The 16638-nt window shown below is 41.8% G+C and overlaps 1 protein-coding gene across 4 annotated transcripts in view; it reads right to left on the reverse strand.

Annotated features, from left to right (window-relative positions):
- Positions 1–6788, reverse strand: part of NETO2 (neuropilin and tolloid like 2) — a 62456-nt gene extending 55668 nt beyond the window's left edge. For all 4 annotated transcript variants that reach the window (XM_032255607.1, XM_032255605.1, XM_032255606.1 and 1 more), the window contains exon 1: positions 6387–6788. In XM_032255607.1, coding sequence (XP_032111498.1) covers positions 6387–6420 — 34 coding nt within the window. In that variant the 5' untranslated portion in view covers positions 6421–6788. The remainder of the gene's footprint in view (positions 1–6386) is intronic.
- Between the last annotated feature and the right edge of the window lie 9850 nt (positions 6789–16638).

The raw sequence follows: 16638 nt of genomic DNA on the forward strand, positions 1-16638 counted from the left end.
TGTGCAAATCCCACCAATATTTCTACTTCCAGCTGTGAGAATTGAATCACTGGGACTGTGGTTCTCAAACTTGAATACGCACCACAATCACCTTGGGTTTATTAAATTACAGAGAGGGGTACTTTCAGAGACTGTGATCCAGTGGGTCTGAGAAAGGGCTTGAGAATCTGCCTTTTAACAAATTCTCTAGTGATGCGGAAGCTGCTGGAGCTGGGACCACACCATGAGAACCACTGCAACAGGGGCAGGGCGGGTTACTGAAACAACAGCCAATGGCCTTTTTCCTCCTTTAGTGGACATATTTGGACCAACAGGGATTGAGCAGGGCAGGGGTGGGCAAAAAGGAGTTGAGTCAGTTTTGGAAACGTTGAACTTGAGGTGAATGCTCTACTATCTATTCTTATAAGGCTCCCAACAAATACTTCTCATTGTTTCTGAACATCTGCACTTGCCAGCGACCTCAGACCTCTTGGCTTCCATGAAAGTGCACTGTCTAAAACTTGCTTTCTCCAGGAACGCTTTTCCAACTAATTTCACTTGACAGCATTCAGATATTTCGCTACGGATCATTTAACATCTGTCTGTTTTTATTTTTTGTTGTTGTTCTTTACTGATTTTGTACACTTCTATGTTAGCATTAGGTTTGGCATAAGCAACAGAAATACCTAAACTAACAGTTTAAGACAGAAATACATTGCTCTGTCCTGTGAACAAACTGGAGGTAGGGAGTCAAGCGCCAGAATGAAGGGTTTATCAATACCAGGACTTGGGCTCCTTCTGTCTCATTACCTAGCTATGAGAGGCTCATTTCCAAGGTCACCCTATGGTCCAGTATGAGGCTGGAGTGCCAGCTACTCTATATTCATCACAGCTCCCACATCTGCATTCTAGTCAGCAAGAATGATGACTTGATAAAGAGCATTCTCCCTCTCTTTAAAAACACTTGCCCAGGATCTACAATGATCTCAAACTAAAATATTTAGGGCCAGGTGTGGTGGCTCACGCCTATAATCCCAGCACTTTGGGAGGCTAAGGTGGGGGAGTCACAAGGTCAAGAGATTGAGACCATCTGGCCAACATGGTGAAACCTCGTCTCTAAAAAAATAGAACAATTAGCTGGGCGTGGTGGCACATGCCTGTAATCCCAGCTACTCAGGAGGCTGAGGTAGGAGAACTCCTTGAACCAGGGAATTGGAGCTTGCAGTGAGCCACGATTGCGCCACAGCACTCAAGCATGGTGACAGACTCTATCTCAAAAAAAGAAAAAGAAAAAGAAAAAAGTTTAAAAAACAATTCCCCTAAGATACATCATTTTCTACTGATACCTAACTTAGTCACATGGTCACCTAAACCAACAGGAAACTGGGAAATATAGTCTTCATTTTGGGCAAATGTGTGCTCAGCTAAAATTCACAGAATTACTGACAAACAGCTAAACGGCTGTTTGCAGACAACTGGAAGTTTCTGCCACAGTCCCTATAGTGTATTGTGTACATAGCAGCCAGTGATCTTTTCAAAATACAAATCAGATCACATCACAGCCTTGTTTAAAGTCTTCCAGTAAAGTCCCATTACATTTAGAACAAATCCATGCCCCTTACTCTCACTTCAGAGGTCCGATGTGACCTGGAGCCTGTGTATCTCTCGCCTTCCAAGTGCTCTCTACCAGAACACAGGCTTTCTTCTCATCACTTTAAACACATCAAGCTAATGCTTGCCTCAGGGACCAGCTGTGCTTTCTGCCAAGAATCTCTTTGGCTGGTTCCTTCCTGTCTTTCAGGTCTTGTGAGGATTCTCTGATTTCTAAATAAGCACTACATTTTCTCCTTCATCTTGCTTTATTTTCATTATGTATTACCTGGTATTTTGGGGCTTGTTTGTTGTCTCTTCTTACTAGAAAGAAGGACCTTGTCTGTCTGAATCATGGATGCATCTCCAGGGCATAAAAGACTGCCCAACCTCAACAGTACTCAATACAGACACAATGAACACATGGGGGTGACTGAGCATGACTCGTGTCTCTTCTTTGTAACTGCAACACATAGCACAGTAACTGACAGACATCTTGGTTAAACAAACAGTAGCCACACATGTGACCTCACTTTTTTTAAATGTGAGCACAAATCAGGGGATGGGAAAAGAACTGAGATTACCTCCACTCTCCTGAGATACCCTGCCACCACTGTTACTTTCCTCAAGCTGGCTCAATTTCCCTTTAGGTTAATAATTAAAGGTATCTCTACATATTCCTGTGTTAAGCAACTAAGTGGTGTAAACATAGGGCTTTTAAAATCTAATACAAGATGCTAGAACCACCTACCTGGTCTCCCTGCTCATTAGTAATTTCCTATAATGACAGCAGAATGGAGTTCAATTAGAGTCCACATACTATTTGACATGGCAGTCACTTGTTTTTGATAAACTATGTTCCAAAGATCAAAAAAAGTACCCAAATTTAATCATACTTTACTAGTTAAGAACAAAGATGGATGGTGAACTTTGGGATCACTCCAGCCTACATATGTTAATCACACTGTCAATCACTTTAGTAAGAAAGAGTAACTCTGTTGCAGAAGTGACAACTCTTTCCTGCAGAATGTGACAAACTCCTCCTTAGTCGAGCTGATCTGAGATGGCACTTTTGTATGCTCTATTTTAATGATACATCAGTCCTCCTGACTGCACAGCAACTACCATCACCTTCTAACATGATCAGGTCATATTTGAAAGACTACTGTGATAACTTCTTGTGCTGTAATTTCCAATGTTACTCTAGGCATATTTAAACCAACATGTCTTTATGTCATAGAAAGGATTGAACTTTCAGATTAGTATACCCTGTAATTTTGGAAGCAATATAACAAACATGTTGAAGTGTCAGTTCTTGGGGTCACCCTGGTGTTTGAGGTGACTGAGAGGGCAAAGCCTCCCACTAATCAACTCTGTTCTTGTCTGTTGTCCTTTTTTTTAAAGTGCTTCCTCACAAGAGTTCCTCTGAAGTCTGGAAGCCACTGGATTAGATCACCTCTTAAGATGCTCCTTTCCAACTCAAAGACAGTAAAAATTGGAATTTCCAGTGCCTCAGGGACATGTATTTCTAAGTACCAATAATTATTCTGCAGGAGCTTAAGTTGAAAAATGATAGGAGATCATGCTGGATGGGTGGTACCCTAAGAGCAAGGGGTAGCCTATTGTTTTAAAATGTCAGATATGAACTTTATTTACAGTCTATCATTTTTTCATCTTTTCTAAAAAGGACTGAAAGTGGCTTTCATTTGAACTTGTTTTGTAATACAGGATTTTTCCTAAAGAGTGAGTGTACTTTCAAAATGAAAGATAAACCAGATTGCAATTGCGGATTTACTACAACAAAACCATTATTTAGTAAGCCTTTTGAATTGACAGTGTTAAAACAGTTTTTCCCAAAGCCTGGAAGGAAAAGTCAAAAAGTTAATTTTTAACAAGGCTTTAGTATTAATGGACAAGTTTTTCAGTACCACATTTATTTCTGTATAACTACTTTACATTCTTGGGTGAGGTTTAAGAATGAAAAACAGGAGTTAATACTTGCACCGTCTCAGACAAGATTTTAAATACAGTGCCAAGGAGTATTTGTGCTCTGTTACATCACAAATGTAACCACAGTTTATACAGCTTTAAATATTGCTGAGTTCAACAGATTCTCCAGAAACAAGTGTGCAGAATGAATAAGAACAAAAAATAGATTTATCATCTTCATGTAATATTTACATGTGACTATAATGCTTAGTTAACCTTGACGGAAGGTTAACTCAAATTCTGTGAGGGCTACAGTAATCATAAGCAGTTAAAAGTGAATTATTTAGTTTCAACAACATAGGACGAGGTTTAAAAAGCCTAGTAAGGTTATCTTTTTGCCTTAAAGGCTGAAAGTAAAACAAGAATAATCAGTTGCATCTTAAATAACTAAAATTACTTTCTACTTAAAATCTCACACTCATTATGGCGATTTATTTTAGTAGAAACTGACCATAATATTCCAAACAAGGCTTTCATGGGTAATATCTACAATTATGTAAATAAATGTTAAACAGCTGCTTCAGATAAGAGCCTCTTTGATGTTGAAGCAATTCACTTTATAGATAATAAGGTCCCCTTTTTCATGCCTTGGAGCACACAATGAGTATGAGTACTGGGAAAGGCCAGTATCTTTTTAAAAGGCAATTTTTTAACAATAAAATATTTTTATATAGGTTATACATGCATTTGGTTAAAAAAAAAATCAAGTGACACAATGGGTGTGCAGTGAAACCAAAGTCTTCCCTTCATTCTTGTCTTTCTGTCCCCTGGATTTCTGTATTAGAATCAACTCCTGTTAACAATTTCTTGAATCTTTCCAGACCAATTCTTGGCATTTACAAGTTAATACCATAGAAGACTTAATAGCTTGCTTTCTCTCTAGGAAGCCGCCACCAACAGCAGTAACAACAACAACAACAACAATAATTCAGCTTGAGCTTTAAAAATACTCAAGCATGTAAAAATAGTGTATGTTGACTAACACGGAAAAAAGAAAAGCCAGACACTATATTGTTTTCACTGTAGCTCTGCCATCACCAGAATCCTTTCCTGAAAGGTGCAACAACTCAACGCTTCACCATATTGGCCAGAGAGGGCAGTGTGCACCCACCGCAAAGGCGAAGGAAGAAACGCTGCAAATCCCTTCACCATTGGAGGAGGCTCTAACAGCCCCTGCCCTAACCAGCTCAGTTTTATCAAGTTCTGCAGGTAAAGCGGTGTGACAGATCTACGCGATGTCATCCGGGGGCTGCCCTCAGATGCTCGGTCAGTAGGATGCTGACAACCTTACCGTGGTGAGGGCGCAACTGGACAACGGCAGAAAATTCAGATAAGCAGAACGATCAGAAATCCTACTGTGCATACGGTTTATCATGAAAGAGTAAAACAAAACATTCATTTCCCCGGAATGACTGTAAAAATTAAGAGTTAGAGATATGAAAACCACAGGACGAATTTCAGAGTTGTTTTCAATTGTAGTATAATAAAGAAATCACTAAGCATTTATGGTTTGTGAAATATTCATCAGCTAGAAAGTCCTGGGTTACCTTAGTGTAAGCTGTAGATCGGTTTACAGTGGGGTAAACGTTTTAAATTAAATTACTAACATCTCGGTCACAAATTTAGGAATATTTGGAGAGGAGATAATGTGTCCAATTAAAATCAAAAGCAAAATTACACGGAACTTTCTAATAAAACAAATGTGAACAAAGTGTTGTTATGGAGCAGGAAAAACACCAAGATCTGTCTCTCTACAAATATTAAGAAACAGTGCTAAGCTATACGTGACACGTTAATAATGCCTCAGTTGTACCCTCAATATTTTAAAAAAGAACATGTGATGACATTACAAACATACAGATATTCAATATTGTCTAAATAAATCAGCAGGGGGAAAAGAGAAGTCCTTTACGGAGTGTTGGTGCTTTCTCCCTCTGGAAATTGAAAAGACGATTTATTCAGTCCGAGTTTCAGCAGCAACTTTGTATCCCAATCCTAATTATCTATGTATATAAATTTTCCTCTAGATTACCGCCTCTTGGGAAATGCAAAGCGGCTGGAGAGTGCTTTAGAGCTCTGCGCTCTTGGGAAGCCAAGTGTTTTAATTCCTGGTACAACAAATTAGTAAGAACCGAACACCAGCGGCGGGGAATTCTGAGACCTCCGGGGAAGCTGGAGGAGCGCAGTTCCGGGGAGTGCCCGGGCTCAGCCCGAGCAGCCGCGCTCCCCCGGGTCGGACTAGCCGAGCCGGGTCCACGGCGCCCGCGCGCCGCCCCCGGAGCCCGCAGTGGTGCCGCAGCCTCAGCGGCCGCAGCAGTTGGGACCCCGCCGGCCCGGCAGGCCCAGCTCCCCGCAGCGAGGTTGGCGCGCCGCGGGGCTGTTCGAAAACCGCTGCACGACGTCACGGCCGCGGCTTTTATTGTTCTCATGGCATTACTTTTTGCCATCACATCTGGAGAAAGAGCGGCCTTCGCTCCACGACAGGAATCTCACAACTTTGCGAAGCGATAGGCGGAATTCTACGGAAGCGGCGCGAGGGCGCAGCTCCGAGGGCCCCGTGGGGCCCAGTCCTCCCAGCCGCCTTCTCGACCCGATCCCCTTTCCCATTCGCGCCCGGCGAACGTCGGCTGGACTCGCAGGGGCCGAAGGCGGCGCGCCGGGAGAGCCGGACAGTGAGCGCGCCCCGCGGTCCGCTCGGAGTCGCCGCCAGTACCGCCAGACAAAGAGGCGCGTCGGGTCCGGGGATCAGGGAAGGGACGCGGCAGCCGGGCAGGGAGGCGCGCCAGCCTCGGCCCGCAGGGGGCGCCGTCCGCGGCCCCAACACTTACCTTTGAGGACCGAGCAGAGCCGCTGAAGGGCCATGTTCCCGAGCTGCCCGGCGCTTCGCAAGAGGCTGAGGCGGCTGCAGCGCGGGGCTCACGGCCCGACGCAGCGGCGGCGGCCCCGCTCCATCCTCATCGCCGGCCAGCAGGTGCCTCCCCGCGGGGCAGGGCTCAGGTCCTGCGGCCCGCCATGCCCGAGTCCCCCCGACGAGCGACGCCTCCTGCTCCGCGGCGCCTAGTCCCATCGACCGCCCGGGGGCCGAGGAGGGCGGGCGCGCGGCGTGGGACGAGCCGTCAGCTACAAGCGCGGCCCCGGCGCGGGATCTACTGAAGTAGAGGGCGCGGGGCGACCAGGCTCATTTAAGCAGGGAGCGCGAGCGCCGCGTGCCGGCCGCGCCGCCTGTGCGCATGTGCCCGCCCCGCCCCGCCCCGCGCCTGGCGCGCCCGCCGCGGCCTCGCGCCCCGGGACGGCGTCGCTCCCCACCGGCTGCCGTTAGGGCTGGGGACCCGCGGGGCGCGGGGGATGCGGGGGTACCTCTCGCCTTGGCGGCGCGGTGCCCTCCCGCTCCGAGAGGTCGACGCCGGGGCATAGCCCGGCCGGTGCCCGGCCGCCGCGCAGGGTGCCCGGGGCAGCGGCCCCAGCCCTCGAGGCCTCCCGCCTGATGGAGTCTCCCCGGAAGCGCCGCCCACCCTGGCCCCTCACCCTCGCCCGCCTGCCCCATCTCCGCCCACCCTCTCAGACGGAAAGGGGCGCTGACCTCCGGTCCCCCGGACCTCGATTCAAGGTCAAAACTTCGCCCACCTCAGCCTTGCTCGACCCCGAGCAGGGAGACGCGGACCTCAGCAGAGGGAGCCAGAGGCTCTCCCTGCCCTTCGCGCCAGTGGGTTCCCGATCCGCCGCGCTGCCGGCATCTCCCCAGCGGCTGCCAGGCTAACAGGCACTTTAGTAACAACTCCTTAGACTCCCCTCATGAGGTAGGTTGTAGAGGATGGGAAAATCGAGGCCAGAGGTGAAGCCATTTGTCCAGAGCCACACAGCAAGTGAGCGGCAGGGCTGTGCACCCTCTCCCGGGGCTGCCCTCCTCAACTAACCACGACGCTGGCCGGCTTTTCCCGCTGATAGGAGTCTCCAGGCCTGCCAACAATTGACTGGTTCTTGGGGGTATTCGTGATTCTGCTTTATTTTCTCCGTGGCGGTTATCACACTGATATGACCGTCCTCATTTATTTATTTGTTCATCCTTTGTATCTCCCTCACCCCTACACCATTAAACTGTCAGCTGCTTGCAGGCAGGGAGATTGCATTCATTTTTTTTACTCCACGGTAAGTATTGGGTGTTAATTATGTGCAGAAGACAATGATTGGTGCTGGAGAAACAACCGCAATCAAGGCCCTACCATAATAGAATATTTATGCCTATGTCTGCAGGTAGGAGGAACTCTATAAATGTTTGTCTAACCAATTGTAGCTAAAGACAATGTCAGGCAACTGAAAATTTTTTCAGGTGTTAAGCTCTTCTGTCTTTGTATTCCTCCAAGAAAGGCTCAAAAGCATAAGCAATTCACAAGATGTACAAAGGAAAAACATTTCGCACCAATTAATGTCGAGGTGTTTCACCCTTTGCCATGGTGCTGTGGGGGGACATTTTAAAATATGTGTAAGTCTGGGTTCGTAAAGGTAACCACCTACAGTTAAGATCGCACACAACCAACTAGGACATAAAACATTTGAGAACCTTTTCCTACGCGTATACTAAGGTGGCTGGGCGTGGTTGCTCACGCATGTAATCCCAGCACTTTGGGAGGCCGAGGCGGGTGGATCACATGAGGTCAGGGGTTAGAGATTTGCCTGGCCAACTTGGTGAAATCCCATCTCTACTAAAAATACAAAAATTAGCCGGGTGTGGTGGCCAGCCCCCTGTAGTCCCAGGTACTCGGGAGGCTGAGGCAGGAGAGTGGCTTTAACTCGGTAGGCGGAGGTTGCAGTAATCTGAGATCATGCCACTGCACTCCAGCCTGGGCAACAGCGAGTCTTCGTCTCAAATAAGGTGGCCTAATGGTAGAATAGGACAGTAAGAAGACAATGGTAAGTAAGTCACAGACAACAGTGAACAAAAAAAATTTGAGAGGAAGGGACTCTCAGCTTCTGGAACATAATAGGTTCTTAATGTGAAGTTGTTGACTAAAGGAAAAAATCAGTGTGCGATGTCATCAGAGAAGGCATCCTGAAGGGGGTGACATATAAACCATGGAAAGGCTTGGGGTGGTGATAGGAGAGGCGAGGAGGCAGAAGAAGAAGAGCTCAGCAGGCAGGGAGCAGGGTGAGCCTGGAACGTGGGGCAAGTGTTGTGTTTGGTATTAAAGATGAGGTTAGATATGGTGGGCTTTGATTATGGAGATATGTGCATGAATGCTAGTTAGGTGAATGGTGACTTTTAATAGTGGAGTAATGGAGTTCTGGGAAGATTCATGTGTTAGTTGAGGTTGTAATAAAAGGGGAGAGATTAGAGCAACCACAAGAATTCCAAAAGTAGATCTATAATACTTCTGCGTTTACTTCAGTAGCTCTTACTGATAGTATTATTTTGATTAAACCTATTTCTGCTCTAGAATGTTGGCTTGAGAGTAGATTCCAACTGGGAATGTTCATTTTGTGGCTCCCTTTTAAGACACCTATCTTTTAAATGTGCTGGTGGAATCATCTGCAGTCGATTTTTTGAGGAATGTAGGAAAGCACAGATCGTAGCTGAGACTACTGTGTGACCATATGTTAGCCAAATATAAAGGGAGGCAGTTTTCATATCTCTCACTTGGGTATTCTGTATTGAATTATTATTTTCCTGGAAGATTACCCAGTAGCACCCAGTCTGTTTCCAGATTACCTGCTAGTTCCTGGGTGACTGAGGACTTTGCTTTCCTTGCAAAGGAAAGGCATCCATTCAGGCTCTCTGACTCCTCACAATAATTCCTATAGTCTGAATTAAGTTTTCTCTGACCAAGTCCCATGTGGCACATGAATAGTGTTGCATGGCATTTACTTGTTATTAGAATGAACCATTTTTTTAAAAAAGGAAGCATTTTATTGTCAATGTTTATACACTTAACAGATTTTTGTTGTCTCTCTGTTTTGCTATTGTTTGGGAGCGTTAACATTCTATTACATGGCAGCCAAGGAAGGCAGGTTTTTGTGTTTAAAGATTGTTACTTACTGTGTCCCCTCGTAGTTCATATGTTGAAACCCTAACCCACAGTGTGGCTGTATTTGAAGAGGAAGGCCTGGAAGGAAGTAATTAAGGTTAAATGAGGCCGGATGGGTGGGTCGCTGATCTGAAAGAAATAGTGTCCTGATGAGAAGAGACATCAGAGAGCCTGCTCTCTCTTCATGCACAGGCACCAGGAAAGGCCATGTGAGGACACAGCAAGAAGGCAGTCATCTGCAAGCCAGGAAGAGCATCCTCATCAGAAACTGAATTGGCTCCTGCCTTGATCTGGGACTTCAGCATACAGAACTGTGAGAAAATATGTCTGTTGTTTAAGCTACCCAGTCTGTGGTATTTTGTTGTGGCAGCCTGGACCAGCTAATACAGAGATTATAACTAAGGACAGAAGAATTTAAAAAGAACCAAACTTTTATGTGCAGAAACACTATTTGTAGTAAAATATAATATGAATCTTGAACTTTACAGCAATGGTGACATTTAGTGAAAAACAATTAGGTGAGTTCTCAGTATATGAAGATTTCAGTGTTTATTACACAACTGTAGGTTTTTAAGAAAGGAATAGAGGAAAATTATAATTTTTAAAAAGTGCTTTCTATTAGTCTGCTCAGGCTGCCATGGCAGAATTACACTGTAAGCTACAGACTGGGTGGCTTACTGTATAGAAATGTATCTTCTCATGGTTCTGGAAGCTGGTTGGTTTCCACTGCAGCCTCTTTCCTGGCTTGCAGACTATCACCTTCTCACTGTCTTCAGTGGCCTTTTACTCTTTCTGTATGCACCCCTGGTCTCTTCCTCTTCTCATAAGGACTCTAGTCCTATTGGATTAGGGTCCCACCCTTCTGACCTCATTTAACTTTAATTATTTCCTTAAAGGCCCTGTCTCCAAAAAGTTATATAGAGGGATAGGGCTTCAACATGTGAATTTGTGGAACACACAATTCAGCCTGTAAAATGCATGAACCACAATCATTCCTGTGTTAATGATATTGAAGAAGAGCTGTCAGGGAGTCAAAAGAGTTCTTTCAGTAACACTGTCCCCTAAACATCTAAATTTCTAGTTAGCATAATTTTAAACAAAGAATGCTTTTAAGAAATATTGCTTCCTACTAATTACTAAAGTATTTCATCTTTACCAGGAAAATTTCAAATTGTCAAGAAAATTTTTGGTCATTAGTTACTTTCATTTGATTGTGAAAAACTAAGAAATGTCCTGATTTTAGTCATGTGCTATGTAACAACCTTTTGGTGGATGACAGACCACATACACAACTGTGATCCCATAAGATTATAATGCCATGTTTTTACTGTAGTTTTTCTATGTTTAGATATCATTAGATATGCAGATACTTACCATTGTCTTATAATTGCCTACAATATTCAGTACAGCCACATACTGAACAGGTTTGTAGCATAGGAATAATACACTAGACTATAGAGCCCAGGTGTGTAATAGGCTACACCATCTAGATTTGTATAAGTACACTCTATGAAGTTTGCACAATGACACATTTCTCAGAATGTATGTCTGTTTTTAAGTGACAGATGACTGAATATTTCTTAGAATAAAGTTGCTAACATATATGGTATCTTTTCTTCAAAACCAAAATCCCATGTTGAAAAGAGATGTGTTTACTTAAACCTATTTACTTTCTAACCTGGTTTTCTTTCATTAAAAAACAACAACCCCTTCAAGAAAAACCCTGTTTACTAAAAGCTGAAACAAATGTTAGTTTATTGGTGCAATATGAAACCATAAAGTGTAAATTCTTGATTCAGTTATTTGGTAATGTTTTTTAAATAATAAAAATTTCTTATAAATTCAACTTAAGGGCTTAATGGACTGTGAACATGTGTGCTGGCTTATATTCTTATGCTATTTAAAACTAACGTGACTGGAATGAATCTATTTAACTATATGTCAGTGTTATTTAATTCTTATATTTGTGAGAAAGGTATATCTGAATTATTGTAATATTAACAAATCTCAAACTATTTTTGTGCTATAAAATATATACTCTAAGACTTGTAATGAAGTTTCTGTTTCTAGATATGCGATCTACAAAGGGATCTTTGGGAAAGTTTTATAAGATTTTTTTAAAATTGTGAAATATTCATATTTAGAAAAGTATCTTAAACAAATATGTGTGTACAGTTTATTAAAGTGAATAACCATGTAAATACTACCCAAATCAAGAAATGAAACATCATCTATATACTAAAGTCCTCCATATTCCTCTGCCTGGTCATAATCTCCCAATTCCCTAGAGTTTATCAGTATTCTTACTTTTATTATTTGCTACCTTTTCTTTGTAGTTTTAAAAATAAATACATCCTTAAACTATTTATAGTTTAATTTTTCCTATTTTTGAACTTTATATGTATGAGTGGATCATGGTATATGTATGCTTTTGTGTCTTGCTTTTTGGCTTAACTTTGTGAGATTAATCATGTGGTGTGTGCAAGTGTAGTTCATGAAATGTCATGGCTGTATAGTATTTCATTATATAAAAATCCATGTAGCTGGATATTTAGGCAGTTTCTAGATTTTGGCCATTGTGAACATAGTTGCTATGAACATTTTTATACCTATAGCCTGGTGCACATGTGTGAGAATTTCTTAAGAGTAGAGTGATACGTAGATTTAGAGTATGCATATCTTCTACTTTAAATAAAACCAACCACTGCTTTTACTTTTTTTTTTTAAACTTAGTCCCATTAAGTGCATCAGACTTTTGTTGCTCCACATCCATACCAATATTTGGTTATTGTCAGCTGTTAATACTTTTTGTCAATCCTTTTGCTTAATTTTTTATTGGGCTGTCTTTTTCTTTCTAAATCATTTTGTAGGATTTCTAGATTTTGAGTAAAGTCAGTTTTATTTGTTGAAAATATCTTCTTTCATTTGGTGACTTCTCTCCACACTTTTTATAGTTATTGTGGACAGTTATTAATTTTAATATACTTTAATATATCAGGAGTTTCCTTTAGAGATTAGTGTTTTTTTAGTAACTTGAATAGGAAACCCACTGTTACCCTAGGATCATGAAATTATTCTATTAAGTACTAGAAGCTTATATATTTGTATTCACATTTCACCTTCAATCTACCTGGAATTGATTTTTCTGTGTGATGGGGGTGCAGTTACCTTTTAGTTAATGAATTGTCTCAGCTTATTTGTTGTTAAAAGGCTGTTCATATTGCATTGCTTTGCAGTGCAGTGTTGCTGCCTTCTTGAATCAAACGTCCATGCATATGAGTCTTTCTCTGCACTCTTTAATATGTTCCATGGGTCTGTCTATTTATTCACTAATACCACACTCTGTTAATCACCTTAACTTTTTATTTTTATTTTTTTTGAGACAGAGCTTCGCTCTTGTCATCCAGGCTGGAGTGCAATAGCATGATCTTGGCTCACTGCAACCTCTGCCTCCTGGGTTCAAGCAATTCTCCTGCCTCAGCCTCCTGAGTAGTTGGGATTATAGGCATGTGCGATGATGGCCAGCTAAGTTTTGTATTATTAGTAGAGTCAGGGCTTCAACATGTTGGCCAGGTTGGTCTCCAACTTCTGACCTCAGGTGATCCACCTGTCTCAGCCTCCTAAAGTTCTGGGATTACAGACGTGAGCCACCATGCCTGGCCTAATCACCCTAACTTTTTATTGTTTTGTTATCTGGTAGAGCAAGTCCTGTTCTTTTTCAAGATTGTCTTGGCTGTTCTTGGTCTTTTATATTTCTGCATACATTTTAGAAACTGCATAGCAAGCTCAACAACACAGTAACTTATTGGGATGAGTGGAGTTGGGAGGGGTTTGACATCTTTGCAATTTTGAGTCTACCTGTCCATTAACATGGTACATATGTGCATTTATTGAAAAATTTTCTTAGTGTTTCTCAGAAAAGTTTTATAATTTACCAGACAGAGATGTGTGGTACATCTTGTGTTGTATTGATTACTAGGTACTTGACTTTTTTCATGCTGTTATGTTACCTGTTTTAAATCCCATTTTCTAACTGATCATACTGGGATATAAAAATGCAGTTGATTTTAGAAAGTGCCAAACAGTTCCCTAGAGTGGCTTTACCATTTTGCTTCCCCACCAGCAATGTATGAAAATTCTAGTTGTTCTTCATCTTTATCAGCACTTCGAATTGTCAGTATTCTTTGTTTTATCCATGAAAGCATTCTTTATGATAGATGTGTAGTGGTATTTCTTCATAGTTTTAGTATTCATTTCCCTAATGGCTTATCCTGTTGAACATTTTTCCATGCGCTTGTTTGCTACTGATATATCCTCTCTAGTGAAGTACCTTCAAGTTATTGTCCACTCAAATTGTTTTTTATTTTTAATGGTAAAAAGATGTTTATTTAGACTTAGCCAGCTGGACTCAGTTTAGATGACTCCAATCTTGTTGGTAACATCCAAAGCATCGTAAGCAGGAGCCAGTTAAACATACACCTTCTCTCCATTGGGCCTGATTGATCAGGCCACATCAGTGTCTCAGAGCTTCTCCACATCCTGTTTGCTCTGGTGCATGTTGGCTTTGGCATCCACAATGACCTAAAGTGTGTTGTTATCTTGTTTTCTTCATGGCAGACTCAATGGTCAGGGGGAATCAGGCAGAGTGGTCAAGTTTGTTTCTCTTGGGGGCACTCTTCTGAGGTTATCTGGGCTGTCTCTGGAGCTGTAATGTCTCCGGCTACTGGAAGGTGGGTAAAGTGCAGATATTCCTTTTTGTATGTGGCTGTGGATGCTTTCCAGCACTGCCTTCTTGGCCTTCAAAGCTTTTGCTTCGGTTTCAGCTTTGGGAGAGGCAGGAGCTTCCTTAGGTGTTATCTTGTCTGAGTGGTTATATTGTTGAGTTTTGAGAGCTAAGGATCCAAGTCTGTTGTTGGATATGTGATTTGAAAATATTTTCTTGGTTGGGCATGGTGGCTCATGCCTATTAATCCCAGCACTTTGGGAGGCCAAGGCAGATGGATCATTTAAGGTCAGCAGTTTGAGACCAGTCTGACCAACATGGTGAAACCCCATCTCTACTAAAAATATAAAAATTAGCTGGGCATGGTGGTGCATGCCTGTAGTCCCAGCTACTTGGGAGGCTGAGGCAGAATTGCTTGAACATGGGAGGCAGAGGCTGCAGTGAGCTGAGATCACACTGCTGCACTCCAGCATGGGTGACAGAATGAGACTCCATCTCAAAAAAAAAAATTTTTTTTCTTTGCATATATACCTTGTCCATTCTCTTGGAAGTGTCTTTGTTAAGGCAAACATTTTTAATTTAGATGAAGTCACATTTATTAGTTTTTTGAAAAGATCATAACTTTGGTGTCATTTCTAAGAACTCTGCTTAACCCTAGCTCATGAGGATATTCTGTATGTTCTTTTAAAGTTTTATCATTTTACGTTTTAAATTTATGACCATTTTGAGTTAATTTTTATATAAGGTGTGAGGTTTAGATTAAGGTTCTTTTTTTTCCCTTTACCCTTAGATTTATGGCAAATACTGACACTGTTGAAAAGACTGTCTTCCACTCAGTAACTTTTACATCCTTGTCAAACATCAGATGTCTGTATTTGTGTGGGTTTATTCCTGGACTCTATTTTATTCCATTGGTCTACGTGTCTCTCTTTGCCAATACCACACTATCTTTATTACTTTAGCTTTATAATAGTTTTTAAGTCACACAGTTTGATTTCTTCAACTTTGTCTTCTTTTTCAAAATTGTTTTAAACTATCCTACTTTCTTTTCTCTTTCATATAAGTTGCACAAAATCTTGTCCATATTCACCCCAAGATAACTGCTGGGATTTTGATAGGGATGGTGTGAAATCTACAGATCCTTTGGGGAGTATCAAGTCTTCCTTGATTTCTTTCATCACCCTTCTTGTTTGTTAATACATGCATTTAATATTATAAATCTCCCCTCTCGGCACTGCCTCCTAAAAATTTTAGTATGTTGTATTTTTCGTTTGGCTCAAAAATATTTTAAAATTTCCTTTGAGACTTCTTTTGACCCTATAGTCATTTAAAAAAGTTAATTTCAAAATATATGGCTGTTTTCCATGTATCTCTCTAGTTCAAATCTATTATAGTCTGATAATCTACTTTGTATGATTTCGATTCTTTTAGATTTGGTGAGACTTGTTTTATGGCCCAGAATATGGTCTATCTTGGTAAGTGTTCCATGTGCACTGGAAAAGACTATTTTGCTGCTTTTGGTTAGAGAGTTATATAAATATCCACTAGGTTAGATGGACTGAGTGCTTTTCAGGTTAGCTCTAAGCTTTCTGATTTCCTGCCTACTTTACTTTTTCCTTCAGTTACTGGAGAAGAGTGTTGATGTCTCCCACTTAAATAGCGATTTTGTCTATTTCTCCTTACAGGTCGGTCAGTTTTTTCTTTTTAGTTTATGAACATTTAGGTTTTTTTTTTTTTTTTCTTTTTTAAATGTCAAGAAGAGGGGACTGATCTTGGGTGAGTCTGTTCTCTAGATGAGGCTGGCAGATGAACAGTGATGGCATTCCCAGAAGTTAGGATAAGAAGTCGTTTATTCTTGATGCTGGATCTGGACATACCACAGCATTAGCAGGAGTATTTAGTTTTGTTTCTGGTTATATTCTGGTGATATTTTCTTAGGAATTGGTCCATTTTGTATAAACTTTCAGATAGTATAAAATTATTCTCAGTCTTCCTACTTTAATAAATAGATTATCTGTAGTTAATACCCTTTTCATTTTTTTTTTTTTTGAGATTAGGCAGAGAAACTGAACTGTGATGTGTTCTCAATGGAATGCCACATACGACCCTACATCGAGTTCTGAGATAGGATGACCTTTCCTATCTCCTAACCTGTCCCAAGTTAGAATACGAAGGCTGGGCCTTTACATTCCCACATTCATCAGTTGGCTGCCCCAAAGGCCTCTAACAAGAAAAGGAAAACAGGTACAAATAACCAGTATCAAAAATGAAAAGGGTACTCAGGCTTCGTATTCTAACTTGGGACAGGTTAGGAGATAGGAAAGGTCATCCTATCTC

The sequence above is a fragment of the Sapajus apella genome, unplaced genomic scaffold (assembly GCF_009761245.1).
Source record: "Sapajus apella isolate SASKATOON/1434 unplaced genomic scaffold, GSC_monkey_1.0 scaffold90, whole genome shotgun sequence".
Classification (NCBI taxonomy): Eukaryota; Metazoa; Chordata; class Mammalia; order Primates; family Cebidae; genus Sapajus; species Sapajus apella.